The 14,373-nt window shown below is 37.6% G+C and overlaps 1 protein-coding gene across 2 annotated transcripts in view; it reads left to right on the top strand.

Moving 5' to 3' along the window:
• Positions 1-1,443: 1,443 nt before the first annotated feature.
• Positions 1,444-14,373, top strand: part of vps50 (VPS50 EARP/GARPII complex subunit) — a 135,118-nt gene continuing 122,188 nt past the window's right edge. For both annotated transcript variants that reach the window (XM_088090168.1, XM_042506207.2), the window contains exons 1-4: positions 1,444-1,597; positions 2,105-2,173; positions 10,766-10,888; positions 12,290-12,361. In XM_088090168.1, the coding sequence (XP_087946294.1) occupies positions 1,565-1,597; positions 2,105-2,173; positions 10,766-10,888; positions 12,290-12,361 (297 nt within the window). In that variant the 5' untranslated portion in view covers positions 1,444-1,564. The remainder of the gene's footprint in view (positions 1,598-2,104; positions 2,174-10,765; positions 10,889-12,289; positions 12,362-14,373) is intronic.

Below are 14,373 nucleotides of genomic sequence, written 5' to 3' on the forward strand. Positions count from 1 at the left end.
CTTTTAACCAAGTGCTGCTCGAAATAACACCTGAGGGGACAATTACAAAGCAGGCTGAATGGATCTGCATGTACCGTTTTTGTAATTATTTTGAACAGTTCACAAGGCAGAGCCAGGTCTAATTACTTGGCAGAGATAGAGCTACATGGCACTGAGTCATGGGTGGCGTGACATAATGACATGATCGCAAACAGAAATGTGGTTTGCTCAACAATGCAGCCACACACAAAAAATGAGTAAAAACAAAGTTAAATATGTATTTAATTAACCCTTTGAAACCTGGGAAAATTGGCTTGATTATATTAGAGAAAAAATGGTAAGCACACATTTTCATGGGCTTGTGGCTGCTCTTTGGTGTACCAAACAGTGGTGGAGAAATAATGATTTGTATGGTGACAATGCTTCATTCAGTGTTTTTAGAGGATCTCAATCACCTGTTCTGTTTGTTTTGAAGAGGAAGAAACCTCTGCGGACAACAGCTCATGGTAACAACTTCCTAAACAATAAAAAACTAAGGGAAATTCCAATTGTGAGAAGTTTCAACTGGCTAAACCCACTAAATCTTATACACTAAGCTATTCCTTTATGTATCAAAAGTAAAAAGACAGGTTATTTAAAACAATGGCTACTGCCAGTGGTATGCTGTTACATACTGTAGGCTATACACTGTTGGATTATTATTATTGATGCATTAAAATGTAGGCAGCCTTTTAGTGTTGTAGATGGCACAGGAGAGGTACATTTAAACGATATCATATTCTGTTGGGAGGTTTAGTCTATAACCATGTCTTATATTTTATGAGACGAATATTTTCAAAACTATACTATAAAATAGCAATTGGTTAAATCCACTTGGTTATATTCCAATGCTGGCTTTAAATACAGAGAATTAAACACAGCTATATCTAATATAGCTATAAAATAAAGTAACTTCAGTATAACCTGTAAAACAATCATAGGCCTTTGTTCTATGATAAGCACAGGTGTTGCTGATAAAATTAACAAGCGTCCCAGAAAGCCATGACAGTGTGACAGAGTCTTAGCATGCCAGGAACCACAGCCATCATTTATTTGCTTACAGTTACGCTTTAACTTCTTTTACATGTATGAATGTCTCTGACACCTGACGCCTACAAGTGACTGGTATAACTGAGAGTAAGATTTTAGGAGGGCAAAACAAACATTGCTATCTAATGATCTAAACTGTTTCCACTATGTGATGTTTAATTACCACCATCCAGTGGTGTGAGGCAGTAATGCATATCTCATAAAGTTAATGCTTTACTCCACTTTCGGGTATAATTAACATTTAATCAACATACAACTACAGTGCAATCCAAATATTTTCAGTTTTTATATGCGCTCGCAGAGTTTTTAAAGAAATAGAATAAAATAAAAACTACATTTCCCAGGATGCTTTGGAATTTTCCGGTTCCTGCCTGTACCAGTCACGTGACGCTCAACTATGGCTTCCTTCTCGTAGTGATAGAGGCACATCGTTGACAACAAAACAAAACTCTAACTTTATTCATTTATTTGTCCACTGACACAAGTCAGATTTACGATGCAGAAGATCAAGTCTCTTATGGCCCGGCAGGTGAGCAAAGCAGGTTTAAAAAACACCGCGCTGCTGGCCTTTTGTTCCTGACAGCTGCAGGTAGCTAGCAGGACAGCTAGCTAAGCTAACTGGCTAATTTGACAGCTCATCGTGAGTGCACATTCAGTCCGAGTTATAGCAGCTTTAATAACGACTGCATTAACTCTTAACTCGTCATGTCACATTAGGAAAACACACGTGTATTGACAGTATTACAGGTGGCCCAGCTGTAGGAGTTCACCTTTAGAGAAACACAACAACAGGGCACAACAGTGGAAACTGGGCGGTGAGGGAAGTTCTCATCTTGCACTGCAGCAGTAATGTTACACTCATTGGTTCACCACGACACAACAGAGCATATCGCTTTCAGAAATCTGCCCGTCAGTTCCACTTTCTGTCATATGCAGCAGTGTGCGGATGGATAGCAAGTTTTGTGACAGCAGGAGCAAGTTACAGCTGTAAAAACCGTAGACTTTTGAAGTCTAACAGTAACTCTTATTTTGACAGGGCCTGAAAAGCCCCCAAGAAAGCATGGCAGACCTGAGTCCTGTGGAGAACCTGAGGATCCCGAGCAAGGTAAACTAAATGACAAGATTGAAGCTTTAGGTCTCAGTTTTGTTGCGAATAAGGGTGTGTGTTTTGCTCCTCAAGGAAATTTTAAGCGACAAATACTTCATTTCCTGATTGTAATAAGGCTTCCAGGGGATCCTTAGAATGTCTTAAAAGGCATTGAATTCCTTAACCTAAAAGTAAGGCCTTGATTGGTATTAAAATGTCTCAAATCAGTCTTTCAGAAGTCTTAAAAAAGTCATAAAAAGCCTTAAATCTAATTTGCATTAAACTGTAGGAACCCTGGAAATGTCTTAAATTTTGTCAAATTAGGTTCACTGTTATTTTCATGTAATTATTGTGGAGAAAAATAGCAAAATTGCTAGATATGTCCCCTGTGCCCCCTTTAAAATCTATGCCTATGTTAATTGCTTCTATCAAATTAAGATTTCTCATCGTAAAGTTGACAGATAATGTGTTCAAGTAGTTGATAGTAGATAGTTACTTGTCCTATGTATAACTATTGTTGTTGTCTGAGTAGTTGAATGGCTCAGTTCTTTAAGAAATTTTTTGACAACAGAGAAAGGAAATTGCAACTTGATTTGATTCTTTCTCAGCTCGCAGAGAAAGTTCACAAAACCTGCACATTTATAAATGTGCCTTTTTAATGTTTTATGTTCTGTGCTTAAGGTTGCAAGAGTATGAGATTTTCACTGATTGTCTCTGAAAATCACAGTTTTACATAATCATAGTTGTTGATTTTATGAGGGTTTTATTTGGTTGAACAAACGTTTTATCCATTTTTTAAATGGAAGTTTGTGATGGAAGTTTGTGATCTCCCTTTTGGAAATAGCTCAAACAAAGGAGTTGAGATTCTCCTTCCAGTCGCTTTTTTCTCTCTTTTTTTCAGTGCCGTAGAAAAGTAAATGTACACAGTATGATGACTGTCAGTTTTCATACCACGCTTTAAATGGAAACTAGTGCACCGCTGCAGTTCTAACTGGACTTTTGTTCTGTATTAAGTAACATTTTTGGATGATTTGACTATATAATAGTTACAGAAGCCAAGTACAATCAAACTCAGAAGGAGTTATGTCCATCCTAGTGATACAACAAAAGTAATTTTGAGCCAGACTTTAATGCAGCACAGTTAATGTAAATATTATCGAAATTGCAAAACTGCCAAGTGCAATATGCAATTCGCAGGAGCTGCAATTATTTTATTTTATTATTTTATTTATTTATTATTATATTTAGTCATATTTAATAAGGGAACATGCTTGTTTGGTACAGACCTCAGCAAAAATCTCATCATTATCGTTTTTATATATATTCTTTTTTCAATAAAAATGAAATGCAAAAATTACCATCTCCACTAAAGTTGCGACTCATATTGCAATTGCAATATCTGTAAAGTAATTTTTCTTGCATATCGGGCAACCCTAATATGATGTAGCTATTTTGAACAACTAGATAATTCATATTGTCTGTCGGAGCCAACGGACAGGTCGGACAGCTTTGTCCACCATGCACTGTACCACACGTCGACTTGCTTCCTCTAAGTGAGTTACATCACTGGGTTTTCTAGACAGTAATGTAAAGAGACTGATGGATCTCATTTATATCACTTAGGACACACTTCCCATCAATCTCAACACCTGGAGTGTGAAATATGGGCTACTCTAACAGTATTTTGGCATGGCAGCGTTTGCAATCAGTCATGCTTAGTCACAGGAAGCATTTGTCATTACCCACTTGTACAAATTCAATCTGCCAAGAGCAGACAGAGCGAAGCGGCAGAGTGGATCTATGTAATGTAGAGTCACTTACTCACTTACACCTCAATGCACCGCAAGTCGCTGGCTTTGCTTTGACTTTGCCTGGTAGTGATGACCTTCTATTAAAGTGGCTGCATACAATTGGAAGGTGACCAACTCTATTCACAGTGCAGGGGAATATCGGCTAGTTCAATACAACCAGGTGTTTCACTTCCCTTCTTTTTGCTTGTGGACTTTGTTTTGATTGTTGTTGTTTGGCATAATGCGAGTGGAACTTTCTTCGTGGCGTGCTTTGCTGAGTGTAAGGTTGAGAAGCCCAGTGAAAGATAAGACTACAAGGAAGTACTTTTCTGCCACATCATCTATGAGAGTTGCGAAAGATGAAGCTGAAAGAGTTTTGACAAATTTCTTTCAGTCTGTTGTTTATTCCAAAAGTCCTGTTGTCATGAGAAAATGAAAAAAAAGCAGAGCAGCAAACACAGTCTGTCTCCTTTGATTGGCTCATACGCAACAATGTTTTTTTGTTGGTGTTATTGTCACGATTAAAAGCAAATGTAGGCTCCTGATGGATAACAATGATATTTAATGATATAATAATTTGTATCATATTGCTGTAGTAGACAATATCCTATTTTGTAGTATCAAACCAGCAGAAAACCATCCAGTGATGCAGATCAAGGTCAGATAAGATAAGCAGTTATTTATTGTCCAGGTGTAATTAGAGCCTGAGTAAAAGTGAAGGGGAGTGTCTCACAAAAGATTTGTTTCCTTTCATAGGATGCATGTCTCTCCCTGTCTGTGAGAATGGTGTCAGGTGATGCTGACAAACTGGATAAGCATCCTAATTTTTGGCCTAAAAAAATTGTTCTCGCTGGAATCATTGACCCCAAGAATTACTCTTAATCTTATTATAACTGATATGTTTGGCTTATGTCAGAAAGGCAGCCTTGTACAAGTAGACAGAAAAATTGGGATACATTTAATGTGGATGTGAGGATGCACCACAGCCTGCCTCTCGACATCACAGATGAATTATGTCTCCTGTGTGTACTGCAAACACCTGCCTATTGTGTGTCCAGCCAGAACACAGGGTTTATTATTTGACGGTATTGTGCACTGACTTTATTCACTTTGCTGCTGGGCTTTTCAGCTCTCAGGAAAATTAAATATGACCCACACTGGTTTTGTTTACACCAAAACCTATGGTCTTCTTTGTTTAAAGGTGAAAACTCCTCTCAATATGCCACTGTGGTGCGTTACTTAACACACTCCTCTGTGTAGGAGAGTGAGACCAAGGTGCTTGTGTGTATTATTATTATTATTATTATTATTATTATACTTAATCTGATACTTACTGTTTAGTATCAGTTGCGCGCTTCTAACCATTTTAGCCATGATTCACATCATTTATCATCCTCCAGGAGCTGACAGTAACATCTGGTTCAGCTGTAGGGGGGAGGAGTGATGCAGATGATGATTGACAAATAATGCTGCCAAGTCATTATTTGGACATGATTTGAAGTGCTGGTGCTTTCTAAGTGATGAGCAAAACGTAAACATACACTGGTAAGCCTGTAGTTATAGATATGTTTGTGGGAAAGCAAACTTACTGTGTTTATGTAGCACTTTTATCCAAAGCACCCATTCATATACACACTGACATGCCGGTGTATTAAGTTAAAATTGCAAAACCAAAAAATTTGCTATCATAAAAAGAGACAGAACAGCTGCAAATAAATTTCATAAGCTGGGACCAACAAATTTCAGGCGTTTTTGCTTAATAAATCATTGAAAATATGAATGTGTTATGGGCTAATCAATTAATTGCTGAGTCATTTCCTCTACTTGTGACATTACCAGTTTCCTGCAGTTATTAACAGGAAGTGGCAAACTGTTGATGAATATTTTTGACTCATTTTCATCTTACGTTAAAAAAGTATTTCAATGCTGGCAAGATGCTGCTTTCATAAAACTGGGCTCTATGCAGTACAAAGATGCAAATGCTTTTAAAGTCTGTGCTACATCATGTGAGAAAACAAAGAAAAGGGCTGTGGCATATGCTATGAGGTTCTATTATTTTACAGGACACCTACAATTTCCCAGCTGATAAAGTGCTGCAGCTACAAAAAATGCCCCTTGGACCTGATTTTTTACTGAATTACTTCAGTAGTTGCAATCATTTTTCAAAAAAAAAGCCACACATTTGCTTGCTCATCAAATATGAGCATGCTTCTTTTCTTTGTTTGTTTGCATTATTGTAAATTTAACATCTCATTGGACTTTTTGGTCAAAGCAAGCAATTTAAAGATGTCGTGACTTTGAATGGTGATAGACATTTCTTCTCTAATTTCTGACGCTTTATTAAAAACAATTCATCAATTATAATGTAAAAAAATAATAGGCAGACTAATCTGAAATGAAATTATTGGTTTTGTTGCAGCCGAAGCTCTGGAACAAGCTAATATCTGTGTTAAAAATGTTTTGTTTATTAAGGGAACATTAGGTTTTTCCTGGGGGCCTTTGTGTCCCTGAGGCGAACAGTCATTTCTATAAACATGCTCTTAGTGCTTGAGGTACATGCAGTTATCATTGTCCACCAGCAGGGGTCACCCTCAGTTTGCTCATTACATTTTTATCTCATCAGAATTCTGTGTCTGCACAAAAAGCATTAATTTACACAGGCTGCGTGCGTCGCCTGCTCAATATGGTAATGTTTCCTAAAATTTCAGGATAAATATGACTGAATGAGTGCCTCCAGTGTGCCGTATGTATTACTGAAGATGTGAGGAGGGCATTTTTGATAACCTGCCATTAGTCCACAGGCTGTCTTTGGGGTGAACACAGCTCACTTTGACACTTCACATATGTTAATGGCCTTAAGTGATCCAATCAGGTTTGTTTACAATGTCTAATTATGCTACCAATGGCCTGTATATGCACTGATCAGGGTTCCCACAGTCATGGAAAACCTGGAAAAGCCATGGAATGTCACAGTCACATTTTCCGGGCCTGGAAAAGTCATGGACCTTGTAAAAATCATTGAAAGTTTTGGAAAAATATGGAAATGTGTTGTGTGTAATGAATTTAATAACATTAATGTGACATAACGGTGAATTTATTTTCTGTAGGTGAGAACATAATGTAGCTTTAATATGTGTCGACATGTGACATTTTGGTAACATGCCTTCCAAACACGCAGGCCTGTGGGTTTGGAAATCATTTTTTCTCTTTAAAAAACAAAACAAAAAACCACAACAAAAAAGCTATTTTTTCCCCTTATTTTAAAAAAATGCTGGTGACCTTTTACATTTTTAAAAAATTTATTGCAATTTTTTTCCCTATACTTTTTTTGGCCGTTTTTTTTTTTTATTTAGATAACGTAAAAACTTTTTGTGATTTTCTTTTGTTTCTTCTTAAAAATACAATCAGAATTTATTTTTTTTTTAAAGAAAACCACAGTTTTAGAAGGCATATTTTCTTTAAAAAAATCAACAATTTCTTTCTTTAAAAAAAAAAAATTGGCAAATTTTATAGAAAACAGAAAAGATGTAGGCAACATTTGATATGTTTTCTTTTTTTCGGCCTTTTAACGAAAACAGCTTAATTTCAGAAACTGTAAAAAAAAAAAAAAAAAATGAAAAAAAATATTTTTGGATTTTAAATTTCCATCAGTCCTTGAACAAATTATCAGGGACGCTGATATATGTTTTAATAGAGTTTAGATCTTATATGTTTGAAAAACACTGAGAAAGTGGGGTTAGGGAAAAAAAAACATTTGGGGTCCTTGAAAAATCATGGAAAAGTTTTGAAATTTTGTCCATGAAAATGTGTGGGAACCCTGACTTGTGTAACAAAATAACTGCATGACATCACAGCCAGAGACACCTGGCTTTAGAGACAGTCAGTGGAGAATGATTGAAGAGGAAAAATAATCGCATACTTCCAAGTGACAAAAATCAATGTTACTTGTTAACCCAGAAGCTGACAGCAGTGTTGCAGCCTGGAAATTGCTGTTGATTGTGATCATGTCCTAATGTCCCAGAAGACAGCTGTGTCAAACCCTTGTTTAGGAGCAGATGAAGATATACACCCAGTTGGGTTGGCATAAATATTCAATGCTGATTACAGTGAGGATGTTTTGATTTGTTCCTCTAATGAATGATTCCATAGTGGAAATAATTGGCCCTCCTTTCAGTCCCCTCACCCCACCGTCTTTCTCTCTGAATGTCTCACTGGGTTTTCCATAGACCTCCTTTTTGTTTATTCAGCCTTTTGTTTCATCAGGGCCTCCGTGTTGTCGAGCACCTTTTTGTTCCACGCTTGATTTTCCACATTCAATCAGCAGCTCCAATATCCACTTTGATTCTTTGATAACCTTCATTAAATGTCCCACAGATGCAAATGGGGGAGGTGTGAAGGATGGTGTGTCCCTCATCCTTTAAAGTGAGATTGGATCAAAGCCTCACAGTGGCTGATGTTGGGTTTCACATGTGGGGCACAGGGGTGTCTGTTTTGTTTTGTGCCCACGCTGCGGCAGAGAGGGAAGAGAGTTATTTAACCCAAGGTGGCCTCTCAAGGAGTCATTCACTCAAATATGTTCAGAGTTTCGTAAGTCACTGCAGGTGGGAGACTGAGAGAGGGAAAAGAGAAAGACAGTGATACAAGGGAGGTGCATTACTCTAACCACACCGGAGTGGCTTCACATTATTGTCTTTTGTTTCCCTCGTTTCTCTCTCTTTTTTCTTTTGGCTCCAACTTTTGCTTCCAATGAGTCATCCACCTCATCCCCCCACCCCTCCCCTGTTCTCTTTCCTCCTCATTTGAGCTTATTTCCCACCCACCCTTTTGATGGCAGAGCGTGATCTCCTACCTCTACCCCTCCTTTCCAATCTCACACACCCACACATTTCCCCTGGGGCTTTTGCTCACTTCTTCACCTGATTCAACCAGGGCAACACACACACACACACACACACACACACACACACACACACAGGCACGGACACATGCTCACATTTTCATTCTTCATTACCACCCTCCCAATTGCCTTGTATAACATTTATATATGATATATAAAAGGATTCTGTTTGTGTAATTGAATTAAATGGCTCTTTTTTTATTGCGAACATTAAAATTACTCACAGCAGCGTTCTCATATAGATGTCACTCAGCAACACACACTCGCCCACAGAAGCAGATTAAGTTACATTGGTGGCACACTTCATTGCTTTGCTGCACGCTGCCTGCTGATAGTAAATGGGAAAATGGTTGCGCTTAGGCAGGTGTGTAACAAGGTTTTCTTGATGGGTGTCTGCTATCTCATGAAGTCTAGATGAGATGATGTGTGCAGATTTTTGATAGAGATTTCTATATTTTTATGAGATAGGGTATGAATGTATATAGGGGTGCGTTCAGATTGCAATTATCCCATAATTCCACATCCATCGTGGTTCACCTCCTTTCCAAGCTTATGGTCTATTTTTAATACCATTCTGCGTTAACCCTATAAACCATGAGCAAATTGGCTGTATTTCTTTTGGAAACATGGGAAAGAGAAAGAAATGTTCTCGGAATTGCAAGAAAGTGGTAGATTTTGAAAATGATTCTTCAAAAAATGTCAACAAAGCTATATTTATAATTATCATAATTATATATTTAAAAGTATTACAATAAAAATATTTTACATTTTGTTTTTCTTTTTTAATACTTTATTTTTCTTTGTTTTTTAATTTTTAAATGTCTTGTGCTAATTTTTGGGTCATTTCTTCTCAAGTTGCTCATTGCCTTTTGTTTAAAAAACAAAAAATATGGGGTTTAAAAAAAAAAATCCAAGGAAAAAATAGCGGCACAGTATTCAAATCTTGATTTAGAATTGGAATATTAACATTATGAATGAAGCTTGGAAATATTCACCACATCCCTACCACGTGAAAAAACTTTTTCCTGTGATATTCCCACACTGGTGTTTGTATATGCACATTTCCAATGTGCACAAAAACAGGTGAATTAAAACACACCTATTGACAGGGTCACTCAAATAAAATGGCAGAGAGTAAATTGAGTGCACAGTGTAGTAAAATAGTGATTGACCTTGACCACAACCTTGTTCGACCTTTCCTTGCTATCCTAGTCATCCCACCAAATTTGTAATTGACCCATGATTATATGTCGGCTCATTGGTAATGCGGGTTTAAACCCCTTCATCTAAAAGACTCGCTGCAGTAATGCCTCAATGAATGCATGGCATGTTAATCTATAAGGCTCTGATGTTTCTCAGAGATGCTCTGAAGGGGAATCCTCGTTGCATCTTTCCAGTCATTCCTTTCTTCTCGTCTTACATCTCAAGGCAACCTGCCATCCCCCATGACAGCTGTCCAACGAAACAAGCTGCAATCTCCTCCCAAACTCTGTGAATACTACACTTTTTGTTTCCCTGCTTCACGCTTCCTCTTTTTCTCTCTTGCCTCTTTTTCTCTACCTCATTTTTATTCTGTCCTCGCTTCACTTTGCCCTTCACCCTTACCCATGTCCTTTAACTCTGTACTCATTGTTCCCCTAATCGTATCTCCATCCCCTTTATTGGTCTTTCTGATTTCTTTTTTTCCCTACTATTGATCTATTTCTCTCTTCCTCTGTTTTATGCATTTTGTTTCTTAATGTATATTAGAGATTTTGTCTGTTGTTTTCATTACTTAGAAAATGATGTAATTCTCTGTTTTGGACACTTTTTTGTTAGTGTCCCACTGTGTCTGGAAATTTCAAAAGTGCATACTTCAAGGACATCTTTTTTACCTCTCTTTGACATTTTCTGTCTCTTTCAATCTCCCTCGACCTCTTCCAGGAGGAGTTGCGGGAGCTGAGGGAGCAGCCCATTGACCCCCAGGCTGAGCAGGAGATCATTGACAGCATCGAGGAGGTCTACTTCTCGAACGACTCCTTCGACATGGTGCAGCACGAACTGGAGGTCAGAGACTCTCTGTATGAATGAGGGAGCGTGCGCATTATTGACTGGATGGGCACCACTCACTTGTAAAATGATTACAAGAGACTTGCTCCCCAAGTTCCCACGCCCACTCTATAAAATAATAATTCCATCAAACCCACCACATTTCAGTAATACTGATAACAGCAATATCGCATTTTTTATGTGAATAAATATGGCTCCCTGCGCCCTGAACCCTGTCTGACTGGCAGAGTTAAAGCTCCTTCTCACCTGGGCTGCATGCGTACTGTTGACGTCTGGATTGATGGATTGCATCCGCTCAACAGAGGAAGGGTGTGAAATCTCATTAGATTTATCTTGGTATTGCTACACCATCTGAAATGAGTCTCTCAGTCAAGGGGAAAGTAATTACCTATCATCCTTTGGGCCATGGATTTGTAATATCTTCTTTTCTTAGCAGAGTTTGTTTGCTGTTTACTAAATAATGCCATTTACCTTCTTGACTAATCTTACTTATGATCTGGCAAAGTGTATTTATTGAGCAAATTGTTTTTGTTTTTTGAGCCACAGCTATCTGCAGTGAAACCATCTTAAACTTTTCCCTCCTGAGATATCTTAAATGAAGATGCTCAAGAGTGAAGATTAGCTCTCTGTCAAGATAAATGAAATCTCTGCTATGACCCTACTTTGAATATTTCTCTTTCTCACACACACCTAGCTAGGACTTTCAGCACACTGAACACTAGAAACAGGGTTCCCACGAATCCTTAAAAAGTCTTTAAAGGCATGGAATTTTTAATCTAAAAATCAGGCCTTAATTTATATTGAAATGAAATAAAGCTTTCAAAAGTCTTAGATATGCTCAGACATGGGAAAGGGGATTTATTTTTTATTGTAAAATTTAAAAAGTAACTGGTATTATATTTAATAACAATAACATAACAACACCAACTAATAATAATAATAATAATAATGATACTACTACTACTACTACTACTACTACTACTACTAATAATAATAATAATAATAATAATTATTATTATTATTATATAAAATCTTCCAAATTCTCTTCACATGAATTTCACCAAAAAAGTTATGTTTTATGTTACAATAAATAATTGGGAAAACTTGTCCCTAACTAATTGAAAAAAATGTCAATTTTGGTTGTTGTAAAATTGGTCTAAAATTCCTTTCCAAGTGGCAATAAAAACGCTTTAAAAATTCTTGATTCTAATGTGTCTTAAGCTGCAGGAAAACCTGAGAATAATTTGGAGGCAGCTTGCAGCTGTATAGAGGTACACAGGCTCACAGATTATGTTTGCAGATGTGTTTATGAAAGTCTCGGGTGTTTTTACCTTTGTAGGCGGATGAATCGTTACCAATGCTAAGGTTGCATGTTTGTATCTGTGTGTGTGATTATAGAAACTTCCACCAGAGCTGAACCTGCAGGAGCTGGAGGAGTACAGAGATAAGCTGAAGAGACAACAGGCTGCAGTAAGTAATCCCTCCTCCCTCTCTCACCCACATACACACCTAAACAAACATGCTTGATCAATGAAGTCACATTGAGAAGACAATATCAGTTATTATTTGAATCATTACGTTTACTCTTGACCTTGTAAGATGAAATCTGTATTGGCTGTGGTTACACTGTTGTCAAATGATCATGCCAGGACGCATTAACTGTCAAGTCTGTACACTGACATCAGATCTTTCTCACATTGGGATCCAATCAGCCAGCTGGCTCGCTTTGACTTTGTATCTCACTGAGGTGTGGACAGCATGTGGATGCAACACAGATAATAAAACAATAATCAAACTTAGGTCTACTGTCGAAAGCAAAGGGACGCCCTTTGCCAGAAGCACAGCAGAGACCTGTTGTCTAATAGCACTTGTTGTCCGTCACCACTGTGCATGACTTGCTGTGTTAATCACGTGTCTCTGTCGCTCTCTCTGGCCCTGCAACCATTACAAAAACAAAATATAATTGAAGTCCAACATATTTAAATCTCTCCAGTCATAATGTACGGTCAAAATAATTTCCTTAGAGGCTATTAAGGTCTAAATCTGTGTTCTACAGCAAGCAAGTCTTGCGTTGTGTTTACACACTGAAATGTTACATATGCACTCATGTAATGTCGTGAGCAAACCACATACCTGTCAGCTGTGTGCTCAAGTTGCAAATGGATAGAAATATATCCATTCACTCTCTGAGCAGGCAGGTCACATTAAAATTGTAAAAAATGCGGACACACATATGCCAACACAGTTGAGTTCCAACCTGGTGCATCCGATCAAAAAGTCAGAATGAAAAACAAGTGAAACTGCGGCGTTGATCTTATTTTGGGGCTTTCAGCTGTACTGCACAGCCTCCATTTCCATATAGTATGATGTCATGGAGATTGACGTATTGACACGTGAATTATTATAATTTTATCTGCAGCACTTTAAGAGCATCTTGTTTGTGTTGGCATCAAAATTTCATTCAGTAATGTACTTGTGGGCCAAAACTCGACCTGCTGATAAGAGTCTGAACATACATTTGATTTGGTTACAGGCGACTTGCTGTTATTATCACCCACATGAGCTACATCTTACTATTTTTGCAACTGATAGTAGACAGGCTCTCCTCTTCTCTTTCATCCTCTTGCTAAATAATTTAAAAGTGAGTTTTTTCCCCCATCTGACTCTCTTTAAAGTCAGTTTTAGTTTGATCTGGTCTGAGACCACCTCTTTTCATAGGACCAAGGATGGCTGTGAAGTCATGGGCTGGATTTACATGTAATTTTGGTTTGGATCAAATTAGAAGTCAGAAATTCTGGGTTATAGCACTGTATAGTACTGTGCAAAAGTCCACAATAAGTCTGGCTTCTTCATACTGAAGTCAATATTTAGTCTGAAACATGGAATCATACAACTATAACAAAATGTAGCTTAAACAATAAATATTGCCTGAATGCAGCCTGGTGTAAATAAACCAGAAGATTAGTATTGTAAACTTTATATTGTCTGCCCATGAGAGTTGAAGACATGCTAAGTGGAAAGGGAAGTCACACTAAATGCTTGCAACTTCAGCCTATTGAAGTTGCTCAATTCTGAAATATTTGTGTTTTTAATACTGTGTACATATTTCCTCTATGTTGTATTTGTATAAAGAGATTACTGAGAAATAATTATGTATGACCATTATGGGGTTACTACCTTGTAGGTGACACCTTGTACGGTAGCCACCGCTGTGTGAATGTGTGTGTGAATGGGTGAATGTGACATGTCCTGTGAAAGCACTTTGAGTGGTTGAAAAGACTAGAAAAGCGCTATACAAGTTCAGTCCATTTACCATTTACCATTATAACCTTGCTAAGATAACAAAGTTCAGGGTGGCCTAAGACTTTTGCACAGTATTTACAAAATGTATCAAATAAAAAAAGGAGTAAAAGGGCCCTAAAGACCATGCAGTCCAGTTGAAAGCTCCTGATAAAACTAACAAGTGGACCTTGAGCTAGGAC

The sequence above is a fragment of the Plectropomus leopardus genome, chromosome 17, assembly GCF_026936395.1.
Source record: "Plectropomus leopardus strain MGB_pleo_1.0 chromosome 17, ASM2693639v1, whole genome shotgun sequence".
In the NCBI taxonomy this organism is placed as follows: Eukaryota; Metazoa; Chordata; class Actinopteri; order Perciformes; family Serranidae; genus Plectropomus; species Plectropomus leopardus.